General features: G+C 40.2%; 1 protein-coding gene across 2 annotated transcripts in view; it reads right to left on the bottom strand.

Annotated features, from left to right (window-relative positions):
- Nucleotides 1–26,034, bottom strand: part of esamb (endothelial cell adhesion molecule b) — a 65,048-nt gene that overhangs the window by 4,838 nt on the left and 34,176 nt on the right. Inside the window, exons 2-5 of one of the 2 annotated variants that reach the window (XM_031296398.2) lie at nt 7,386–7,531; nt 5,601–5,802; nt 5,004–5,159; nt 4,070–4,114 (exon numbers count right to left, since the gene is read on the bottom strand). In XM_031296398.2, coding sequence (XP_031152258.1) covers nt 4,070–4,114; nt 5,004–5,159; nt 5,601–5,802; nt 7,386–7,531 — 549 coding nt within the window. The remainder of the gene's footprint in view (nt 1–4,069; nt 4,115–5,003; nt 5,160–5,600; nt 5,803–7,385; nt 7,532–26,034) is intronic. The other variant, XM_031296399.2, reaches the window with a different exon arrangement.

Below are 26,034 nucleotides of genomic sequence, written 5' to 3'. Positions count from 1 at the left end.
GCTTTCGTGGGGGGGAGGACGTAATGAAATGAGAGTGGGTGTGCATCCGTTTTGTGGGATCCCGCTCCTTAAGTGTTGTTCCGGTGGGTAGGTGTCTTATAAGTGTTCACGCACGCCTGTCGCACTGAACTGAGTCAATCCCCACAGAGGGAAAAGTAACGCAACACAGAGACTCATCCAAATCATCCCAGATGAAAAGTCAAGGTTCACGTTATACCAGCATGCAACATTTTAATGCAAGAGAGCAGAAAATCCTGAATAATCATTGTGTCCAAACAGCTGTCTTCCTCCAAAGGTTTGCGTGGATTGAGCTTTGTGTTTTGTCTGAACCATCTGCTACTGCACCACTGGGAGCAAGGTAGGTGCAAAGGTTACTAAAACAAGTAACTGGATGGAAAAGTCTGAAATGATCTGTTATAGTTTGCTGCTGAAGCATTACCTATCTGTTGGTCTGGTCACATGACTCAAAACATCTACACACACTAAAATGATTAAATGTGAAAGTAAGAATGGCTGGTATTCATTAACAGATCGTAGCTTTATTGTTTTATAACCAAAGTTTTATAAGTAAGCATGCCTCAGAAATCAAATGAAAAGTTGGTGCCAAATAAATGAGTGTGATATGCACTTATCCCTCTCTCATTATTTAATACCCTGGCTTGAAAACCAGCAGTGAAGAACCAAACCCAACTGTGACAGATAAGCAGAACATCAGCTGACTCGGAGCGAGTTCAAGCCTGCACAGTGATTGGATCCCAGCGGCAGATCTGACGTTACAGAAGGTGCTGCCTCATAGCAAGACAGGGGCATCACTCATAACGCTGCCATCGCTGCAAGGTCACCGAACAGCATTTGTCAAATCCATGACACATTATATGTGATTTATGTATATGAAGCTCATTGTATAGTTTGCCACCTCACATTACATCATCCAAGCTGCAATGGATTATCACAATTAATGTAAAACACACACACACACACAAACAAAAAAGGAATCAGAAAACAAATGCAGTACCAATTAGTGTAATTTACTCATTGCCATTAATTTAATCTCAAAGGACTAATAGATGGGATTGAATTAAACTTAATTTATTTCGAACATTTGAAAAGAAATATTTGTATTCATGTATGAAATATATATATGTATAATAAACTAATAAATAACCAATAATAACGGTGAATATGTACAAAATAAAAGGAGTTAAATAATTACATTTCTATGTAATTCTAGTGGACGAACGAAAACAGTACTGTATAGGTATCTGTATCTGTCTATTTATTCATTCACTATTTTTCCTATGAATTTATTCATTGCCTCCATTCACATGCCACTGTTTTATATTGTAAAGTGTTGCTAAGGATTGTGCTGAAACTTATGATTACACCAAAAAAGATGCCTCAAAATGACTTTTGTCATACTAGAGCAGGGGTCGGCAACCTTTTAAAACGTACAATATGTAACTTTCTGCCGCTAGGGGTCTCTCGCTAAAATAGCTGCAGTTTCCCCAACATAATTACGTTTTTCTTGATTCAATCTGTATTGGTAGCTAGCTGACCAGTTAGCTAGTGAACCAGCAAGCTAACATTAGCGGCTAACGTTAGCAGATTTTAGCTGCTGGCTAGGATAGCCAGCAGGAGAACATCTCCCAGCTGCCCGATCTCCCCCTTCACTTTTCTGTAATCTTAACTATTCGTTTTGGTGTTTAACCCACCTTTTGTCGGGTTAATTTAGCTAGCTAACTGTAAAGACAGCTACACGCGAAGAGGGGAGAAATTTGGCAGGGAGGAGGTTTTCGGTACAAACACCGCTAGCGCTAACGGAGAAGTAGCTAGCTAACATTATGCATGGCCGATGTTGTGACTAGGATGCCTGGGTCTGATATTCTCATAGACAGTATATACGCTTTATTAAACTGCCGTTAGCGTCATAAGCACCCGGCACCGGGTAACTAGCTATTGCTACATGTCCCGGCTGTGCTGTCAGCTATCATCCCGAATGAAGTCTCTTTGTGCCGGGGGAGTGAGGCAGGCAGACCGGAGTCTGCTAGCTTGCTAAATTAGCATTAGATTGATCGTCTATCTATACAGCTAACGTTAACGTTACTAGTGAACTTATTCGTGGGTTAGCGCAGTGCTGCTTTTATCCATGGTCAAAACAGTCATACTACTAATAACTTTATGAACATGTTGAACAATGTTGTAACCCTATAATGTTATCCACCAAGCATTAGCTAGCATTAACGTTAGCTACTTGTCAACCAGCACATACATTGTAGTAACATTAAGCTGGATTAATATTGATATGTATCAATAAATAAGGTTTCTACTGTATTACTGTGTTGCAAAGTGGCATGTAATTAATCACAAAATGATGCCTTTTGGCAGAAAAAGCAGTGTTACCGGTATGCGGTATGCGGTATTGTGCCCGTGTTTTGACGGACGTTACGAGTAACTAGATGGTGAAAGGTTATATGACACCACTGACAGGCAACTAAATGAAACGTGACGTGTCTGAAAATAAAATAACAGATTTCTCTGGGTTTGCCATTTAATGGAAACATTTGGGATAGTGTAACTACACAACTCAAAAAAATATATGGTATGGTCGTTTTTAGACATTTTAATGCAGAAAAGTTACATATTGTACCTTTTATATGCCATTTTAAAATGTTGTAGTTAATCAGTGTGCCATATCAGCATTAAGCCTGCCATCATCTACCGAGCCCGCTCAGGCAGTGCTGTTCTTTTCCTTCGTGCCGCATTCTGTGAAGAAGGCAATGAGTACTAGCCAATCAGAGGCATAGTAGGGCGGGTCTACGCGGAATGCAGGTGGAGGAAAAGCCAATCAAAATACCTTAAACAACAGGCTGTGCTCCTGCCAATGGCTGTGAAAGTGGTCCTTTGGCATGCAGATTAGAGCATTTCCAAAAAAAAAACCTCTTGCACTTGTTGCTAGTGCCTACGGTTGCTGACCGCTGGACTAGAGACAATAGCTAGCTAGCTTGGCTCTGTCTGACCCTAACCCGCCAGACCTCTAAAGCTCACTAATTTACACATTATGTCTTATTTGATCGGTACAAAAACCAAAGCGTAAAAACATGTGCTCTTAAAGGTTTTAATTGATTTAATGACTGTTAGCGAGCTGAAACAGCTAGCTTAGCTTGACTCTGTCCAATGGTAACAAGATTTGCCTACCAGAATCCTTATAACTTATCACTAACTAGGTTAGCTAATTAAAACCTGTTAAACCCTCTGCTTTTGTCCGAATCTGAGAAAGAAGTTGTAATGTGTAAATTAGTGAGCTAATTCAAGCTGCTGGCAGGTGAATTTTGTTACCTTTGGACAGAGCCAGAGTTCTGCTTGCTAACTGGCTAAGCTAACTGGCTTCTCATTGTAGCTAGCTGTATATATACTGTAGGCTATATACCATGAGTATTGGTAATCTAATTTAAGCCAGTTAACTCTGAGCAAGAAATTAGCCTTCAAATCTTTAAAAACTATTCCTTTGAATCACTATTACAATCAATTCAATCATCATTCCAGCCCAATGGAATGGTCCTTGGTTCAAAAAGACTGTTTAAAACATGAATGAATGCATTAGGATGACAGCTAAATCTAACACATCACACATACTACAAAAGATTTAAAGAACAAATTCAACCCTTCTTTTACAAAATGGAAATATATGTCTCATATTCAAAATTCTGATTATGGATATATTTAGTAAAATATTCCAATATGTAATACAATTACAGTGAGGATAAACTACTGCTATTCCTCGAGAGTTTAATTTTTTTGACGATTCAATCAATGAGTGTCCAAGGAGAATGTGAATTTATAAGGTTGAGTGGGATTATTACCTGGCTTGACACCTTCGCTAAGCTTTTTCTTTTTGATGGTAATGATTTCTGAAACATAATCCTATAAGCATTCATACAGATTGGGTTGATTTGTTTTCTTTTAAAGCTTTTTCTACAGCTTAATGGCTGTGATTCGAGGAGTTTGCAGGTGAGGAGGTGGGATGGGAGTTGGGGAAATGAGTGGAAAATGTATGAGTGAAAACCCTTACCCATGAACCCAAGGACAAACATGGGCTGGGGGCAGGCTCTCCATTCTGTTTTTTTTTTTTTTTTTTTTTTTTCCAGAAGAAAAGATGGCAGAGAGAGAGAAAGAGAGAGCATGAATGAGAGGAAGCAAAGGAGTGGTACAAACTGATGGGGAGGGGGTGGAGTGAAGTCCCAAATCCAACTTATGCCTCTTAGAGGGGTTGATCAAGTAATGACATGGGGCTTGTTAGATTAGGCACAGAGGTCAACAGAAACAGAAAATGAGGAGTGCTGAGAGAGGATCAGCTGAGAGGGAAAACAGAGAGAGATTGCTGAAAGAGATAAGCAGTGATAGCAGAGTTCAAGTGTCATAGAGAGAGAGAATATGTCAGGACTGATAATAAAAAAAAAAAGAAAGGGTTCGAGTGTTGATGGTATGTAAGAGGATGCAGATACACATGTGATGTAGGCATGAGTGTGCATACAGCACTACAAAACCCTGGGTCAAAGCACAATCAGAGGGAGTAGTTTTCATATTATGAGTCTGAGGACTTTTCTGCTATAAAGAGATGAGGGCCAAAGATCAAAGCAGTTAAGTCAATACCTAATAACTCGTCCTGTTGTTCAGAAACAGATGACATTTTCTCTGCAGCACCATTTGGATATAAACATCAACAACATAATGCAACAATAGCAGCATATAGAAAGCACAGCATGCACAAATGCATTTTTTTTTCACTTTCTCTCTTGCATGGGCAGTGCTCTGAGTGGAGTATGTTGTGGTTTGAGTTGTCTCAATCTGTAAAGAGGATTTCATGCTGCATGTTATGGCACGATTGAGGATCTTCTTCCTCTGTGGTGCATCTGGAGCATCCATCAGCAAAGTAAAGCCCACAGGCCACTAACCGTTTAAATATACGAGTTAACATCCTCGTCATGTGCTAAGAAAATACTCACTCTGCATTGGGGAGAAGAAGACCTCAGACATAGGTGCAGACTTGGTCCATTTGTACTGAGGGACGGGTTTTCCATGACTGGACTTACAGCTCAGAGTCACGTTGCCCTTCACCACTGGGTTCCCTGTCATGGTGCACACTGGGGGAGAAGGAGGGACTGCAGAAATAGACAGACAGGCAGACGGAGTGTTATAAGTTCAGATAAGAATACAGGATCAATGACCCTTTATTCAATTTGTACGTTAGGCTTTAATCCACTGCTAAAAAGTGGAGATTTTATGGAGCAGTAGCCATATTGCATAACAATAAGTAAATGTTTTGATCCCACAATGTTTCCATCTGCTGCTGGAGGATGACACCATGACCTCAGAGGCAAGTGAATCCCTAAACCACAGATGAATTTTATTTGGACAGTGCATACTCACATACATGTAAATACATGACTTTAAACAGACTGGTTTGATCTGAAATCCTTCAAATTATGTTCAGCATTCACTTGGTCCGAATTTCCAAATCCAAAGAAAATGTGTAAGCTTTGTCGCAGGCCGCTCTGATTAAATCTAACCTTTGAAATTCCCCTGACGCTGTGGTCCATTACCTTTGACATTAAGGTGTATGTTACCCAAAAGGACAGGACTTCCAGGGATGATGACAGTGCATAAGTAGGCCCCAGAGTCAGACTCCTGGGTGTTGTTGATGTAGATGGACAGGTTGGCTGAGGGCATGGCCGCGCTGAAGCCCACTCTTTTGGTGAACTCGTTCTGGCCATAACCGACCTCGCCTGAGCTAAAGCTTATCACCTGAACAGAGAAAACATGTCCATTGGAAACACTGAGCACCGCATCATCATTGCACCGTTAATTATTAATACTCAGAGTCTGAGACTTTGTAGGAGATACAACACATATTGAAAATTAAGGTACGACAGAGACTTTTCTCTCTGGTCATTCGAGTGAAATTATTATTTTTTTTATTATTTTCTGCGGCCATATTAAGATGTGCAGATTAACCATATAACAGAAATCAACGTCATTTATAAAGATAATCCTGACATGTACAGATGGTCGATGTTGAATTTTAGGCAGATTTCCTGTTTGAGATAAGCTCTGGCATCGGGCAGGCATCATTAACTGTTTAGATTATATTAATCATGCAAAGATCTGACACACACTCTGACACACACTCTGACACACACACACACACACACACACACTCACACTCTGACACACACTCTGACACACACACACACACACACACACACACACACACGTTATTAGTGCCATCCTTTTGTTAATAACGCCCATCTCTCCTTCCACTAAGATTTAGACATCAGCAGTGGTGTTTGCAATAATCCTAATCTCCACAGATCATTTTACATATCAACAGATGGGTTTCTAAACATATACAGTCATGCAATTCAAAAAAGGCTCTTTCCTTTCGCATAAAATTCAAATGTGATTTAGGCCTACTACTTGTTCTTGAAAAATAATTCCTGAAATACACTTTTAATTGATATAGTATGACAAAAGGTAACTTAAATACGTGTTCTATATTTTGCAGGGCTGCAACCAACAATTGTTTTCTTTACCTATTTATCTGGCAATTATTTTCTCGTTTAATCCATCTAAAATATGGCAGAAAATGGTAAAACAGATATGCTGATCACAGTTAACCTGAAGCCCAAGGCGATGTCTTCGAATACCATGTTTTGTCTGACCAAAAGTTTAGACTCAAAGTTATTTCAAATTAAAATGATAGAAAACTGAGAAAAGCAGCAAATCCTCACATTGGAAAAGCTGGAACCAGAGAAATCTTTGGTATTTTTTTTGCTAGAAAAACAACTTAAAGCAGCATTATGTGACTGTTTTACCTTCAAATAACAGCTTAAAAATAATTGTAATAGGGAGAATGGGTATATCTGGGGGGGGGGGGGGGGGTACTAGCAGGGAGTGCCGGTGTTGAGCCAGAACCAGAGCTGAACGAGCGGGCAAAAGAACCGGGTTCAGCAGCCTCTATGGACATCATGGCATGCTGTGTCTCGTGTTGTTGCTTGATGTTTGGCTGTTAGTAAAGTTGTCAACTCGCTAGGTTTTTGCTGCTTTGAGCCAACTACAGGGACACCAAATCGCCAAAAACGAAATCCAATGTTACGCAATGTCACTTTAAATTGATTGCCCATACATTGTTTCAGCCCTAATATTTTGGTTTGTAGATACAGTATTACTCTTCCACTATAGTAGTAGGAGGATCAGCAGACACACGGTACTTCATTTTAATCCCTGTAAAGAGGCTCTTCTTTCTTCTAAACGTCTACTCCACTAGAGATCAGAGAAGGGTCAACTATAGGGCAGATCGTTGCAGATTGACGCTTTGACCTTCTCACCTGCTTGGTTTCTTTACCCGTGAAGTGCCAAACGACAGGGTTTTTGGAAATGTCTGAGTTGGGGCTGTACCAGGCGTGTAACACCACCATCTGGCCCCTGACAGCCTCCATCTCTCCTTTGGGGATCTCCAACTTCCTGGTGTCACCTGGAACAACAACACAGGAAACAGTTATTCACTAATGGAATGTAGCAGAGGCACAGCAGCTTTTGTTGTCATGAATTAAGGAAGGCCGGTGCCACTACGGAGATGCCTCATGATAACTTAGTATTGTCATGCTTGATTGTGTTCATTTCATTTTTGTTTTTATATGCTTTTTTTCCTTTTGCATGACAGCTCCCATGTTGGATTGAATCTGTTTTTTTGCAGGGCTGCAAATAATGATTATTTTCTCAATATTAAATGTCAGAAACAATTACAATTTCCAAAAGCCAAATGTGACATCTACAAACATCTTGTTTTGTCTGACCAACAGTCCACAACCCAAAGATATTCAGTTTCCTACTGTATGCTTGAGGAGCTTAATCAAGGGAAGTTTTGGTAATTGTGTTTAAACGATTATTTGATTATCTCAATATTTTAAAAAGTGTGTTATGTGTGTGTTTCTTCCTATGAGAGAATAAAAAAAATATTGCTAACCCAACAAAATGAATCACATGGAAGTTCACCCTGCTAACTGATGTCTTTGTAACTTCCTGCTAAATGATGTCTTTCTTGCTGGTATTTGTCCATCTGTACAATATGGAAAAAACTGTAAAAAAAAAAAAAAAGTGAATTGGGGAAAAATAATAACCCAAACATTTTCAGTAGATTCTGTCATTAAGTTGCATTTCATAACCGTGACATAAGCTACTCTGATCTGTTATGCTCCTTTATAATCACCAAGAGCCTCAGGATCAGTCAATTTCAAACATGCTTTGACTTATTTTGAAATCTAACTGAAGCCAGGCAAACTTATCTTATTATATGGCAGCAGGCAAAAGCTAACTGAATATATGTGCTCCAGTTGTAAAGTTGAATAAAGCTACATTGGAATCAGATGATCACATTATAAAGTACATAGCTGACATGCTCATCATCCTGTTCAATGCATTTTACAGATAATCCAATATGGTTATAAATGGTTGGTAAATGGTTTATTTAGTTGCGAGGAAGTAGACGTTCCATAACCTTAAAAAAAAAAAAAAAAAAAAAAAAATCACAAAATTAGAAAATGCATGGTTTTCAATGTACAGTAATGATGTGCATGTCTCATTAGCTTCCACATGTCGTACTGTAGCTGATAATTCCCTTATGACTTCAGACAAAGATTTACTATTACGTTTTACAGTATTGCTTTTCCAGGACACTATACTGGTCTGCATATAACATTCAGTTTGCAAAACGACTTCATTCTCAATTATTTTCCAGACAGAAGTAAAACTCAACAAAGCATATTTCATTTTCTAAGTGAAGAAAGATATAATTTAGGTGCACGAAAGTACAAAGCAACTGAAAATGCTTAATATTTTTTACATAGGAAACCTGAGCAAAAAATGGAGGATTAAATGGAAGAAGACAAGATATTATAGAAAACATTAAGGATGTCCAACTCACAGGGTGCCCAGTCACCTGAACCGGACAGCTGAAGCTGGATCAACTGATCCCAGCAGTCGGTGTCCACTTCTGTCTCCAGTTTGAAGATTGATTTAAAAAAAAAAAAAAAACGTACACGAAAAATATATATTTTTGCCAATAAATCCTTCTATGGTAGAAAACAATGTGAAAAGTGTCCCTCATATGCTCAAATGGATAACCAGTGTGAATATTTAGATAGAGGAGAATACAGAGAGAGAGAGTTATGATCCATAGACCGGCAGCTGAAATCTCCACATCTGTTCAGCCAGACACGCCTTCCTTCTTTTCCAGACTGAAAGCATGTAGAGGCAGGAGAATTAGGTGATTGGTGGTGGTGGTGGGGCGCTGGGCTGGGGCCGCATACAGATGGAGAGAAGAAAAGTGTGTATGTGATGATGAGATTTTAAGGCAGAAAGCACAAGAGAAAGAGGGACTCGTTTTTTGGCTTATAGTGTTGCTGCAGTGCTTTCTTATTCCTCTTGGGACAATGCGACCCTGCCGCTGCGGCACTCCTGTCCCTTAATTTCTGAATCTGGTAAATCCTGTTGACTAATCCCTAAACAATCCCAGGCTCAATCCTCTCACCTCACGTGAGCAACAGAGCTCAGCTGGACATGGATATGATCTGACACATGGTCCCCTCCGCCGACAACGCTGCTGTCACTGCATTCACTATCATCATCATCATGGCAACTGCATTTACATTCTCTAAATTACGATTAGCAGATCGCTTAGCTTTACATTTAATCATTCATGCCATGCCAGGTCTGCCAAGCCGTTTGTGGATTCCATATGTTACGAGATTAAAATGAGACATCCAGCATGTGAGCAAAAGATGCACGTTCGATGGCACAAAATAAAAAAAAAATAAAAAGGAAAATTTACAAACTATACAGTAGACACTGAATAATAAAACGTGCACTGAGTTTTCTTTAAAGGGTCTGTAGAAAAAGTCAAATTTGTCCCTTATAACAATATTGGCCCGCAAAATTGGGATGTCATATTATGGTTCCACTTTTTTCTTTTTGTTGCAGAGCCATCACTGGCTACAAACAGTGTTTAAGAATAATGTTTTATGTAGTCTAGTCGTGTAATATTGTACAGAACAAGGTGATGGCACGGAGAACAACAACTTCTCTCTTTCCAAACACAGCTCATCAAAAGTTAGATCTGCAAGGAGATTGCACTGAAACAGGTAAACTGTTGGTTTCCAATTGAAGTGAATAAGAGGCTGAGTGAACGTACCAAACTCTCTTGCTCACAGAGGGGGCAAATGAAACGACACCGTTGCTATGCTCTAACGTTAGTAGAAACATCACATTTATGTAGTTAGGGAGGGGTATGTTAAGATGACTCCAGTGTGTCATCAAACCATGATTTTAGGCCAGCAAAAAAACCCTGGTCTATTCAGAGAGTACTACAGAGTTTATAGTCTTTTCACATGTTTTTCGTAGTATTTTCTAACACGTATGACAGGCTGTGCTCATATACATGTAGCTACGAAAAGTAAAGCACTGTAATTCATATGTATTCAACATATTTATTGCTGTATGCACCGCATTGGCTGCTTTAATCCAAACCATGATCTTTTTCCTGAACTAAACTAGTCCCTTTGGTGCTCAAAACTTAACCGCCGTCGTCGCTCTGTAGGATATCATACGAATTGGTGTGTATAAACATTCGTACGATATCGTACGAACCCGTTCATGAGAATGCGTTAAATATGATTAGAAAGAAATCATTGATTTTACTTTACTGAGACTTTAAGCCCAGCGATGCTTCGAGCTAAATGCATGCTAACATGTTCCCAATGACGATGTTAACATAGTGATTTGTAGCTCGGATTGGCCAGGCATCCATGCAAGGTACCGTGACCCGATTTGTTCAGGTTGTTGTTCTGATTTGTTCGGGTCTTGCCTAGAAAGCAAGGGGGATTAATAATAACGTAGTGGACCATCATTACCATTCATAGAGTGGGACGTCTACCCTAGGGCTGGGTACCGAATTCGATACGTTCGATACGCACCGACCAAATTGCCTCCTTAGTATCAAGTATTGAAAAATATCTTCGTCATTCAATACCAAATTTCAATACCTAAGGAGTACATCTCATCATCAGTGAGCCAATAAGGATACAGCATGCTTATACCAAGATCTAATAATGCTGGCTGATTGGCAACGGTACACGTTGCAGAGACACGCAGGAGAAACTCTACGTTACGCACCGACACGGGGCTCATGAAGTAGGAGCTGAAAAAGAAATACTAAGATTTGTGCCGTAATGTGTAATGTTGTAATTTCTTTTGTTGAAATGGATTTCAACTGGTATGAAAGTCACATTATTTGGTATCGAACATTTTTCAACGATACCCAGTCGTATTCCACCCACAGAAGAATCCATGGCAGTGCTTTTATCAACACATGAAAAGATGTCGGACCCTGTGGTGTGTACTGTCAGACATAAATGCAAAAAATCCTCCCCCCCATCTAATCCTAAAGCATGTCTTCATATCTAGCATTTCTTCATGTCAGTATCGAGCAGTAAGGCCACCTATCAGACATGCTTCAGGATTCATATCTTTATCATCACCATCGTTCCTGCAGCCGTCAACTTATCAGCCTGTTTTTGATTCATAATGTACAGCAGCAGCCCCATCTCTTTTTTTTCAGATTTGAAACATAGCTTTCCCTCACAAATCCTGTTAGTGTTACGATTTCATTTCCACCAGCTATTCTGTGTGCTGTGAACTGCTGTAACAATTATGTAACACTGAGAAAAAGGCCTCTTTGGGATGAGGCTGCGATTGGGTCTACATGAAATCTCTCCCCTTGAATAATGCTATGAAGTGCTATGCAGGTATTGGATGATGATTAATATACATTGCGTACCGGAGACACAATCAGTGAGGATCAGGCTTTTCTGTAGGTTGATGAGACTACGCTTCTTCTTCATGTAAATGCAGCGATGGATGCGGAGAGTAATTCTGTATGATATTCCATGATGAAGTAGGATAATGCCCTATAGTCTCTCGCCACTCCAGACTATATAATTCTTGTGCTTCTTTGAGGGTTTATCCTGAAAACTGTGTCATTCAATTGTTTATTAAATGAAGGAAAATCTTCACTAATCCGTGGCTGTCTCCATCTGGGATGTGTGTGTGTTTGGCTGCAGACACAGACAGATAGAGGCCGTTCAAGATGTGGATACGGGTATGAAGTCAATCTAAATCCTTTACAAAAGGCAAAAAAAAAAAAAATCAAAAAAAAATCAGGAAAAGCTGCCAATAAAGGGGATACAGATATGATACTATGTAGCCTCAGTAAACTCTGTCCTAATTACATTTTGCCAAAGGCGATCGTTCAGCCTAGCCACGCTTTACATCTGCTAATTGGATTCTTCTCTTTAGAATAAACAGTGTTTTTTGCTGTGTTTTCCTGCCGGGCATCCTGGCTGTCAGATATTGGTAGTCTCAGCTGCAACAGCAATTAAGACGGCAGGGAGACCGGACTCGCAGACCTGCACAAACTAATCAAAGAAGAGTCAACCCTGTCATGCATGTGTGAGCCGGGGCACAATTAAAGAGATCAAATGTGAGTTTGTTGTGGTACCTTGAGTCGTCTATAGGGGGCAGCACATTCATATGATAAAACTCAGAAGATCAGATAAGCTCTTATTGATCCCCAGAGGGAAAAATTCAGGTGACAGAAATAAGTACAGATAAATAGAGAAGTAAAGATAAAATAAAAAATAAGTATATACAAGTAGTATAAGAGTAGAGGTAAACAAGAAATGAACTACGCAAGAGCAATTACAGTAAAGACAAAGTTACAAGGTAAGTGACAAGTTAGGTAAAGTGACACAGTATAATTAATAGCAGCAAGTCTAGTACATATGTAAAGAGTGTACACCAGAATAATATATACTGATATAATAATGATCTGATTATAGATAAAAACCACAGAGGAAATCATCATATCACCAAAATCTCTGACTATAACCCTGAAATTCTACCAGGAACGGATGTGCCGCATTCCGGTTCTGTTCCGTCGTCCGCCATGAGTCATATCACACCGGGAGCGTCTCAGAAGCGGAGCATTTTGCCTATCCAACTCGCAGATTTTGTTGTTATGGTCATTTTTCCTGGATATTTGTGCTCCAACCATAAAAGTATGTAGTCTGTATATACACAGTTGGTACATGGTTTCTCTCATTGAGTGAAGTTATGATTGCAAGTTAAGACGCATGTTCGAGTCTAGGGGTTAGACTCAACACATGAATAAATAAATACATAAAAGTGTAAACTGAAGCAACACAGGTTAACTGTTGTGTAGTCTCGCATTGCCAGACCTTCCTCCACAGCGCTGTGGAGGAGGGTCTGGCTAGTCCACACAGCATCCCTGGATGGGAGAAAAACATGCTCTGGTTTATTGGCATTTCTTTAAACCAAACGGAGCAACGGTGCACTGCAAATTAGCCTCGGGAAGGAACTTGTTTAGATGGAACATGTGTACGTTCAAAGGTTGTTTTAGTCGTGCAACAGAAAACTCAGATTGGCCAGATAGTCTAGCTAGGGGTCACGATATATCCTGCAGAAATCTGAGAAAAGGTTAACCATAGTTGATCCACCGGAGTTTAAAATGTCAACACAAAGAAAGCATAAGGTAACGGATATCCGGACTAAATGAGTGAAATCCAGCAGAATTTTCGTCGGCAATGGAGCAATCCTGGAAGTTGAACGTAGTGGATATAGACTAACTGTGGAGTAATTGTGATTTTGAAAACCAGGATGAGCAGGTGTATCTAAACAACAAACCGGTGTCTTGTTTATTGCTGAAATACATGCAGTGTTGTTGTGATCAAAAGAAGGATAACAAGTCAGACTCTCTCTCAAAGCCCTCGAGGAGCCACGAAGGCCTGTGTGAAGATAAACTGATCCTCTTTAACCAGCCCCTCTATCTCCCCGAGTAATCTCTGCTTCCACCCATGTCTTTCTCTCATGAGAGTCCCTCACATGAGAGAAAGCTAAAGCTTTAGCTGACGCTCAGCTTACCCTCCATTTACACCTCTACCCCTCCATTTTTTCCCATCGATACAATGGTGGTTGGCCTGCTGAGGTAGATGAACTGATGATCTTAAGCAACAGGGTCTGGAGGTTAAAGGTCTTGACAGCAGGCTGGATGTACTTTTCAGTGTCCAAATGATGCTGTAGAAGTCACAACTTTGAAGTTGCATGTATTTCCTTAACATGTCTAATTTTCAGTCACCTGAAATCACTTGAAATATGTCAAATTCTATGACCCATAGTTCCACGTTAATTGGTATATCTTCAATTCCCTTAATTTGTGAATGGCAGAGGCAAGCTGCAATTGATGCTTGTTTTCCTTATGCATGTAGATTAATCCGTAGATTACTTTTTAAAAGGAATTGATAAATCATTTATTCTATTAAAAAAAAGCTGACTTCATGAAATTGCTTGTTTTTTTCTTACCAAACATTTGTAAAGAGCCAAAAATGTATGTAATTTGCAACACTAAAACAAAGAAAAGCTACAAAGGTTTGGCATTACCGCTTGAATCAATTATCAACATTGTTGTCAATTATCTCTCTGTCTATGGACTAATCAATAAATCCGCCAAGGTTAATTTGGTAAGCACTAAGCCAAATCATACCTTTTCTACTTTTTAAAGGTTAAAACATTTCTTTATGCTAAGGACGGCTTAAGCATCAAGGAGCTTAGCCAGCCAACTCGTGTGGTATGATTATCATGTGAATGTAGAATACTGTATCTACAGCATCAATGTTTTGTGTTTAGGTTTCAACCTAGTCACTCCCCACAAAGAAGCATCAAGCTCGGCACAGCAGGCAAAATCAACTAATCCATTCAATACCTGACAGATCAACGTAGTAGTATACAGTAAATGCGAATGTCTGTATGCAACATTTTGTAAATCCAATAATGGTATAAAGCAGTTGCTGCTGCTAAGTCAGTTGCAGAAGTGAAGTCTTGCAATGGCCAATTCAACCAGAGATTTTAAAAGGAATATCTACCACGATATAGTCTCGCATTGCCAGACCTCCACAGCCCTGCTAGTCTACACAGCATTCCGGGATGGGAGAAAAACGTGCTCTGGTTTATTGGCATTTCTTTAAACCAATCACAATCGTCTTGGCCGCCGGAGGGAAGCACAGTGCCGCTGCAAAATAGCCTCGGGAAGGAACTTGTTTCGGTGGAACAAGTCATGCAACAGAAAACTCCAGTTGGACAGATAGTCTTGCTAGCTGCCTGTATTTACCCTGCAGAGATCTGAGGAGCAGTTAAAGGTACAATATGTAATATATTTAATGTAATAAATCCAAAAATGACCCCAATGCATCATCAGATATTAAGGAAACGTAAAGTTGAAATACTATCTTTTCTGACAACAATGCTAATGCCAGTATTTTCTTCTTTTGAAATTTCCGTGATGGAATTTCTGTTTGTGTTTTGGCCTGTGTGTTGTTATCAACTGCCCAGTTTGACAGCCAGGCTGGGTAGCCAGATATACCTGTAGAAACGTAAAACCCAGCACGCTACAGCTGTAACGTTAGTACAGCCATGAAAGCAGCAAACAAACTAACAGAATCAAAAAACAGCAGGTTTCTAATAGTTGCGTCAGAGATGTATTTGAAAGATGGAGACAGCTTAGAGCCCAAAAGGACACAGAGTTGGCTAATTTCCTCCTGAACAGGTAAGCATTAGCTTCAAGCTAATTTATCACGGCTACAAGGGACGGACATTTTAACATTTGTGTACTCACACTGAATTATATAGCTAGAGTACCCGATTTGGTTACTCGCAAAAACAATTGAGACACAGCCAGTAAAGTGATCCTGACTGGTCCTGGCTAACGCCGCCATGCTAACTGCTAACGTTACCGGAGGACCAGGCAAGCGGGCCACGGTTGTTTACAACGTGTAGCCTGTTCAGCAGCCGTAGCCGATAACGGTGAGTTATTTTAAGCCAACAGAGGGGGGCTGTAAATCGAGAAGAGAGGACCGTGAGTTTGCAGTGCGTTTAGTGATTGTTGCCGTAATTCAAAGCCAATAAAGTGTGTTCAGTCGGGTGGAGAGGACGGCAAGGTTGTTGTGGTTTTAGCAGTTCCTACTGTAATTCAAAACCGAAAGTGTGCCTGTCAGAGCTCCGTGTGAGCACAGGCTTTTATGACTGTCAATATAGCCAGCAACATTGTTGTGGATGCTGCGGTCTCAGCCTGGCAAACTCCGTGAACTTCTGGGGAGGAGGGGGCAGGGGAAGACGACTCTCTAGTATTTTGAATTTGTACTGCAGTAACTCTAACACTAGCTGTCAGTATTACATATTGCACCTTTAACCATAGTCCTCATAAATCGACTGGAGTTTAAAATTCTAACACAAAGAAAGAGGAAGGTGTGGGACATCCGGCCGAAAGAGGGACATCCGGCGGAACTGTCCCGTAAATGAAAGTCGCCGATATGGACTAACCTCAATATATACATAATGGAAAAATACTGAACGGCTAAAAAATGTCTATAATCTCAGAAAATATACCGTGATATCGCCCAATCCCAAGCTACATCATTAATTGAAGAGTTTTGTTCTTAATAACACAGTTGACGTGCATGAAACCGTGCCTGTCTGATCTCTACAGCATGTTCTATCTGTGCTGAGCTGGGATCTGTGTCAGAGCAGTGATAACAATGTCTTAAAATGACCCCATAAACGCCTAGCCTGCAAGAACAGACAACATAAATGATGTAAGCGTCAGATTTCTTGTCCTCATTATAATCGTTCATTAGTCATAATCACCTTGAGTTTTACTTTCATGAAGGAATTCAGGAAGTGAAGAACAGATTGCCAACTGTTCCAGATTTGTTGATGTTACATTGTGACAAATGAGGACAAACATGAACAAAGATGATGACTGAGCCAAAAGAAAATGGGGTTATTTCCTGACTTTTTTGACAGACAGAACAGGAAGGGAATGTAGGACAACAAAATAGCCTTGTTGGTGTAAAACCGCCTATTGGACTGACCCTACAGGCTTCAAACAGATGGTGCTTCAATAATAAATATTTGGTGAAGGCTCCTTTAAATTGGATTACATTAGTGTAATCTCTGCAGCTATTTTAAACCATTTTGAGTGTGCTATCTCATCACAGTAGCTTTAATCCCTCTTAACTTTTGATTGTGTTTAAATTGATTCTCCTCGCACATATGGCTCCAAACTCCCACAACCCCCGTCTGGGTTCTCGCTGCAAACTCACTCATTTTCACTCTCATATGCACACAAACAAATACACACACCTTCATTTTTTATTTGTTGTTTACAGGATCACATTCAGGTCACAGCAATTGTACCAGCAGCACATGACAGGAATGTGTCATCTTAAATCAGAAGTGGAACTAGTTTACTGTACTGAACTTAGGAGGATTTCTGTGCTTCACTGACTAATGCTGTGTTCACACTTAACGCAAAGCCAATTTTTGTCTCGCTTGACTCATGCAAGTTCTATAATTTGTGTTTATTCGCATTAACAGGGGCTCCATGTAGATCCCAACAACCTTTATTTTCCGCCATTTGTATTTAATCACGGTGTGCGAAAAATCTGAATCACGCTGGATGTGAACAAAGCAATATGGACAAGGTTCAGTTTGAGACTGCAAAAATAAAAACATTAGAAACAACTAGGGCTGCAGCTATCGATTATTTTAGTAATTGAGTATTCTACCGATTAATCGGAATATTAGCCACTAGCAATACTTTTGTTTTATTGAAGAGCAATAATATACAATAGTTTGGTTTAATTTTCGGAAAAAGCTATATTTTGATTGCCTACATTGCTTACAATATCATCTCTCTAAAAACTAAACATTAAGTACATTTAAGTGCCATATTACATTGTTTTTAAAGAAAACATTTTCTGAAATGCAATAACAACCTCAAACTAAGGCATACATTAAACATACATAAACATTACCTTAAGTTGTGCAAATTAACTTTCAGAACTACAAGTTTCAACCTGAGACTGATCTGTATATAGGCCTATAAGTATATATAAGTTATACTTAACCTATTTCCATTTATATATTTGATTACAGTGTCACACAGCTGTTACACTATGCTAGTAGATTGTTGATCAGCTGTTTCTCTGTGAAGAGAGAGTGAGAGAAAATGGTGCGCAACAATCAGCTGTTTTTCCGAAGGGATAGTCAAGAAGTTCTTTAGCTCTTTAGATCAAATTGGGGTCACCACTACGTATTTTCTTGTCTTTGTTTTTGGTAGTAATTGTGATGATGTAGTTTCATCGTTCATACGACTGATTTACTTTTGTCGGGTCCGCTGCGTGGAATGGGTGATTAAGTTAGACTCAATGTTTTCTGTTGAGATGCTGAAGCATTGACGTTGTGCTATTATTGTAGTAAGCTAGTTTGATTTTGCAGTAGACACACTGTACAGAGTTTTCGTTTTAATTACGTTTGAACGGATTCTAAACTTTGGACACTTTCTGTCGTTTTCTCCAGCCTGTCTCTTCTCTTAGCCCCTCACTATTTACGCTCTTCATTTTGTAATCTGCGCTGTCAGTGGCATGTGTCGCCAGCAGCGTCAGCCCGGTGTGCGACAGTAATAATCGTCCGTGCGGAAACACCATGAGCGATACAACGTTGGTAACATTGATTAAACGAAGCGTTGAGGCAAATCATTTTGCATCGAGGATTTTTAGTAATCAAATTATTCGAGTTACTCGAGGAATCGTTTCAGCCCTAGAAACAACATTGGTAAGGAGTACTGAACATGAAGTGAACAAAAATGCTTGTTTGTTTGTGATGTTCCTTTCACACATGCTTGTTAGAGACCTGAGGATGAATAAAGAGAAAGCTCTTATTTTGAAGGGTTTAAAAAAGCTCTTGAAGCTGTCACTTTCCCTGACAAAAAACAAAAACAACAGTAGCCTACTTTACATGGTTTCTGAGTTGCAGCCACCAATCCACATTTTTAAAAGGTTATCATAACTAATCATAGTCACTCAAAAGGACAGCCTGGCATTTTGTACACTTCGATAGGCAGACTGTAAGAGGCTGTTGCAGACTTATGCGTATAAGAGCAAATATAAATGAAAAGAATTCAACATACCCAACGCAAGGAAATAATTTTCTTGGACACACTGTTTTTGCCTCTGCCTACACAAAAGGGGAGGGATGAGGCTCGGTCGAAACGTTGCATGATATATTGTGAAGCTCACCACAATAAGCTCCCTTGTAATTTTCCATCACTGAAACCATTTATAACCTTAATTTCCTCAACACTAAATCATCAGAATTTCTACCGTCACAACCTCTAATAATAATAATCATTTTAGGACGTTCACATCACTGAAAAAACAAAGCAGAGACCACACATTTATTCACTGCGTAATTGTGTGTTGCCCTCCCATCTCTGGGAGCCTACTACAGTTCAACCAATCTGTTCTCACTTTGAAATGTTTTCTAACATGCACGATTACACATACAGTTAAAGTGACAGAGGCATGCATGCTTGCGTTTATGCTGAATGCCTTTCATGTCTTCTTACAGCTCTGTCATCCAACACCACCGGAACAGAGAAACAGGTTTCTATAGTCAGCGAGGGGGCAGTGGGCTTTGATCATCTCTCTCTCACACTCACACACACACACACACACACACTAATTGTGTAGCAACAAGTAGCTGATGTCTTGTTGTCGTTGCTGTGTTGTGTCAGTCAGCCTGACTCGGTCTTCTGGATGCCAGTGGCCTTTTCATCCCAGCTGTCCATCACAAGTCCCACAGTTCCCTTCTTAACCCCCTCCCCTCCTCCTCCAGCCAGCTCTTGGGTCCTAGTGGCAGGGAATGAAAGGCAAACTGAGAGCTTAAATGGGTCTGCAACCACAACAGAGCCCATAACCACCCTGCCAACCCCCACAAACCATCCCGGTTCTTTGAAGAAGATATTTATAAACCATTAGTGTGGCAGCGGGGCGAGGGTTGGCTGTTTTATCTCCCAGATCTGTCATGTGTTACCATGCACGCGGCGAGCTGTGCCGACAGAGGGCCGCTGCTGCACAAGTCCAGGGTCGAACTCGCCGGCCGAGGCCCCGACTGCCTCGCCACTTCACTGCCTGTGGGACCCAGGAGGGGGCTCAATGCAGCAAGACTGTAATTAAGAAGTTGAGTGATCTGATTTCAGATTTCTACTGAGCTCTCATCAGAGAGGAATTACAGCATGAGGCTTATAATCTGTACACAACATCAGATACTCAAATGCTTCCCAAGTTCATCATGGGAGAGGTGCAGGGTATGAATGGGTTGGCATCACCATGCAACATCTGGAGAGTGAAACAGTTCCCTCTATATGCGTTTGTGAGTGTCTGCTTACGGGAATCACGCTTAATCTTTTACTTGCGGATTTAGATAAGACTGATACCACTACTCTCATATTTGTCCATTACGTAAATATAAGGATACAGCCACTTAGCGTAGCTTAGCATAAAGGCTGGAAACAGCCTGTCTCTGTCCAAATCATAGCCCGAACCGATAATGATGTTTATTTTAATGGATGATGACTGATACAGATTTGTTTTTTAAATAATTGTGACTGAAACACAAACTCAGCTGGACATTTTACAGTTAAAAAAATAAAAATAAACTAGTCCGTGCTCTTTGGTGAACAAATTATGTTATGGATATAAAACAGTGAGTTGTCGTTTTCACACTTTGGTTTTTGTACAGCTTAAACAAACTAGGTAATTTGCGATATTAGCAAGCTTTAGAGGTGCTGGTGGGCAGATTGTTACTTTTGGGCAGAGTCAGGTTAGCTGTCCCCACCCCCCCCACATTTTCTGTCTTTATGCTAAGCTAACCATCTTCTGTCGCTTCATATTTACCATACAATCCTGAGAGTGGTGTCAAGATTCATCTACAGTAACTTTCCCTCAGAAAGCAAATAAGCTTTAATAATATAATAATAATGTCAAACTTTTGATTTAAGGAAACTTAACAGGAAAAGAGGTCTATATCAAACTTCGACCAGACACTCCGAGGTTAAGTCTTGGTCCATGTGCTCCTGTGTAAAAATCAAAGCACAGAGTATTATCAGTTCCCACAGCCAAGCTACTCCCAAAGCCCAGGTATAGATTTTATAAAGTGAAATGCAATCTATATGACTGACTTTGAAGTTACCAATCAATATGATTCAGTAGGGTTCTTTTCATGGATTGAGCCATTAGTTTTGAACCCGATTTTCTGATTTCTTAGAGCCTTTTCTTTTAGCTGAAAACAAGTACGTTTACATGCACACCAATATTCCACTATTATTCTGAATATGACAATATTCAGAATTTTATACAGGTCATGTAAACAGCGTATTCCAGTTGGATATTCTGAATAACGCCTTTTTCAGAATATAGCATTTTCAGATTAAGAAATGTTGGATATACTGGTATTATTCGGGTAGAGGCATTCTTTGGACATATATACATCGCATTCGGAATATGCGTCTCAATCAGGGTTTTTACCGCAGGCTTATGTCAGCTCTGTGTGTTGCTATGGTTACTGTACACAAACCAACCAGCCAACAGTTTGCAAGGCTGCAGACCCGATAAGGAGAAACACAGCTACTTTTAAACACTATCAAAGACGTGGATACCAACAGGTTTTTGGATATGCGCACACATCGCTACGTCAACCTTTTCAAGAAGTTGGTTGAAGAAATGAAAGAGGGACTCTGTGTTTGCACGGTCCAACAAGTCCGCCGCCGCTGGTAAACTTTCAAAAAAAAAAAAAAATCATATTTTGAGGGGCTACATGTAAACGGAAATATTAGTGGAATATTCACTTTCATTAGCCATGTAAACAGCTAAGTCGGAATATCGTCTTTTTCGGAATAAGGGCAAAAACCAGAATATTATGTGCATGTAAACGTAGTCATTGCTGATGAGAGTGGTGGGAATGAACCAAAACAGTAATAGCCTGATATCAGACAGAATGGTCAACATTTTACACTCCGTTTCCATCTTCAGTCTGACATTGCCTTCACTTTAACCAATTTCCGTGTGGGATGGGGATTCCATTTTCCCTAACCAGTCACTAGAGACCAATGTATCCGCCTCAATCTAACGTCATTTTAAGTCGATGCTAATGCGCAGCCATGCCAACATACTGATTTTGCCGGGGTTTTAAGAGGTGAGCAGAGCAAAGTCAAAACATACAATGATGTAAAAGATCCATTTGAGATGTTCCATAGACAATATATTTTATGGTGAATTTGTGGACTTCTGCTTATTTCCAAATTCTAACAGTTTTCAAAAAAGAAAATGAATCGGTCTAGAAAAAAAACTTAAAAAAGGGGTTTAAATAATCTGTTTAATTTAAGTTAAAAAAAATAGATACACAGCATTGTAAAGATTTTGTATAATCAAAGTCCTTTCGGAATCCACTACAATAAATCAGCTCTTGGTCAAATTTAAATTACTGTGAGGTACATGTTTAACCTCATCTTTACCTTAAGCAGAGAAATGAGATGATTAATCATTTACATTCCCTGGTGAAGGAGCCATTACATAGGCAAAATTAATATTTAAAAATATCCTAATTATAGCATGCCATTTGAACTTGTGTTAAGGACATGGTAGACAGAATTCACAGCACATATCCTAATAGAGTACTGTATGTGACCGTCTTTAAAAAGACAACAGCCTTGCAAAAACCTTTACAAAGTTAGAGATGCTAATGTGATGTGATGCAAGTGAAATTAAAGTCAATGAAAGTGATTTGTGATACAATCCTGACATACAGGACAGTCAGGGCCCAGATGGTCAGTAGTGATGGTCAGTAGAGCCCTGCTGGCCCTAATCCCCACTGTACAATACATCCAACACGTCTGATACACTTAGAAGAACCCACATGTCCACATACAGTACAGCAGAGGGGGTTCAGGCCAAAGGTGACAGCTGCAGCTCAGGGCCAATAGAGACCAGAGGAAATAACTTAAACCTGAGCCCAGTTCACTTGCTGCTGCTCTGCACTCCACTTAACTCAGGGGACACGTTAAAGGGGTAACAGAGATCCACATTTCTCCCTCTGGTAGAAAATAGTTCCCAGTGAAAACTGGATTATCCAGGGTAACTTTCATTTTAAGTATTTTGGTTTTAACTTTTAGCGGAGATCCTTTGGGTAAACTGATCCTTTAACATTACGAAATAAAGTTTCCACTTCAGTTAGCCTACTGGCATACGTCTGTGACGTTGTCTATGAAAAAACATAATTATATCTGCTGATAGGCTACTCCATAAAAGTTTGACCATTTATGTGGATAATGTTTCACATCTTTCACACTATTAACTGTTTAATTCGCAGGCTACTTAACCTCTGTTAAACATGAAGACGGAAAATGAATGAAAAATCCAATTAGGAAATAACTTTCAGTCATCCTCTATTTCTGTGAGTCTGTACTTGCTGACATCCATGGCGCACAGGAGGCGGGATGCTAGGGCTCGATTATGGAAAAAATAATAATCACGATTATTTGGGTCAATATTGAAATCACGATTACTTAACACGATTATTCATTAACCTTTGGATATAATGGATAGTGTCCAGGGTATAATCTGTTATAATCAGTGTCTTTTATATAACAGAAAGTCTTTGGATCAGAATAAAATCTGTTTTACTACTGTGAGTCAGTTCAGTTTTACAGATATCACACAACGTTACGCAGCTACACAACAATTCCAGATACATAACACAATGTGCATCTCACATCACATTTTCACTCACTATGACCACTACTACGGCCATTACTAAACATTGTGCCAAAATATGAACAATAATGTCACTGTCAGTGGGCTTATTTGCTAGCTAACCTATGGAAAAATCCAGCACATAGACGGTACCTTAGAAAAACGTTATGTGAAACAGGTGATTTAACGTCCCTGCTCATTTTACATACAGTTTAACAACAACACTAAATGCTGAGGGAACATTACTATACTTTTTCATGTCGGTTTTGAGCGGTATGCACCCCCACTAAGCTGGAAAACGTTTTAAACAGTAAGTGAATAACAGCGTGTCGGAGGAATACAACGTCTACTACAGCGGGGAGGCAGAGGGACGCCAGGGTTAGCTAACTTTAACTGTTCCCAGACAACAGAGTTGTTTTTGCCTTTTTTGCTCACCAAACGCTGCTGTGGCTGCCCTCCTTCTGCCATCTTTACTCCCGCTGAGTTTTTAAATTCCAGCGGATGATATGCACACGACTTGCCTCCCTGACTGTATAGGCTGAGAGGGTTTATGGCTTCGGGAGGGGCGGACGTGCACGTGCGGATGTGCACGTTCGCGTGTCATTCAGAACACAAGACAAAGAGCGTTCTTGCAAAACATGGCAAAATAATTTTTTTTTTCTCGATTGTACCATTTTGGTGATCGCTGGGAGCCGAAATTGAAATTCAATTAATTGCACAGCCCTACGGGACGCACGGATTGATTTCCCCAGGAACAAACGCTGTTCGCTAAAATTAACCATGGCGTTCCTCAAGGCTCAGTGCTTGGACCAATTCTATTCTCCTTATATATGCTTCCTCTAGGCAATATTATTAGGAAACACTCAATTAACTTTCACTGTTATGCGGATGACACCCAATTATATCTGTCAATCAAGCCAGACGAAACCAGCCAGCTAGCTAAACTTCAAGCTTGCATTAAAGATATAAAATCATGGATGGCCTACAATTTCCTGATGTTAAACTCAAACAAAACCGAAGTTATTGTCCTGGGCTCCAAACCCCTACGAACCTCATTAGCCGAAGATATAATTACTCTGGATGGCATTGCCCTGGCCTCCAGTACTACTGTCAGAAATCTAGGAGTTATTTTTGATCAGGATCTATCCTTTAACGCCCATCTAAAACACACCTCTAGAACAGCCTTTTTTCACCTTCGTAACATTGCTAAAATTAGGAACATCCTATCTCAAAACGATGCAGAAAAACTAGTCCATGCATTCGTTACTTCCAGGCTGGACTACTGTAATTCCTTATTATCAGGATGCTCAAATAAGTCCGTTAGGACTCTCCAGCTGATCCAGAATGCTGCAGCGCGTGTTCTGACAAGAACTAAGAAAAGAGATCATATTTCTCCTGTATTAGCTTCTCTCCATTGGCTTCCTGTAAAATCCAGGATTGAATTTAAAATCCTTCTTCTGACCTATAAAGCTCTAAATGGTCAAGCTCCTTCATATCTTGAGGACCTCTTAGTACCTTATTGTCCCACTAGAGCACTACGCTCCCAGAATGCAGAGTTACTTGTGGTTCCTACAGTCTCTAAAAGTAGAATGGGAGGCAGAGCCTTCAGCTATCAGGCTCCTCTCCTGTGGAACCAGCTCCCAATCTGGGTTCGGGGGGCAGACGCTACATTTAAGACTAAACTGAAAACTCTCCTCTTTGATAAAGCTTATAGTTAGGGAGTGAGGAGTTGCAGTGAACGCCTAGACCGGCGGGGCAGGGTGTATAGCTGCAGACACAGCACCCCTGCTTTTCTCTGCTTCTCTTTACAGTCATCAGATTTACCTATCGTATAATCAATAATATAGTGCCTCTCCTAGTTATGCTGTTATAATTCTAGACTGCCGAGGAAGTTCCTTCTTATGACACGCTCTTTTCTTTTGTTTCCTTTTATGCACATCCTGTCTCAGAAGTGCTTGTTACTCACCTAGCTCTGGGGAGTTTACTCCCCAGAGTCCTTATGTTTCTTCTTCGCCCAGAACATCGCCTCGGATTAGGGCGACACCAAGACCTGGGTCTTGGGTGCAGCTGTGGCTATGGACCTGCTACACCCTGCTACGCTCTGCGATTCCCTGCAATGCCCGGCTACGTCCTGCTGCGTCCACCGCGTCCACCCATGCTCTGCTGTGCCACGCTACATCCTGTACCGTCATAACCCCAACCGTCAGACACTGCCCACCAAGAGTCTGGGTCTGCCGAGGTTTCTTCCTAAAAGGGAGTT

Source organism: Sander lucioperca, chromosome 5 (genome assembly GCF_008315115.2).
Source record: "Sander lucioperca isolate FBNREF2018 chromosome 5, SLUC_FBN_1.2, whole genome shotgun sequence".
NCBI classification, from domain to species: Eukaryota; Metazoa; Chordata; class Actinopteri; order Perciformes; family Percidae; genus Sander; species Sander lucioperca.
The sequence above is the reverse complement of the archived record's forward strand: the minus strand, read 5'-3'. Positions and strand labels throughout refer to the sequence as shown.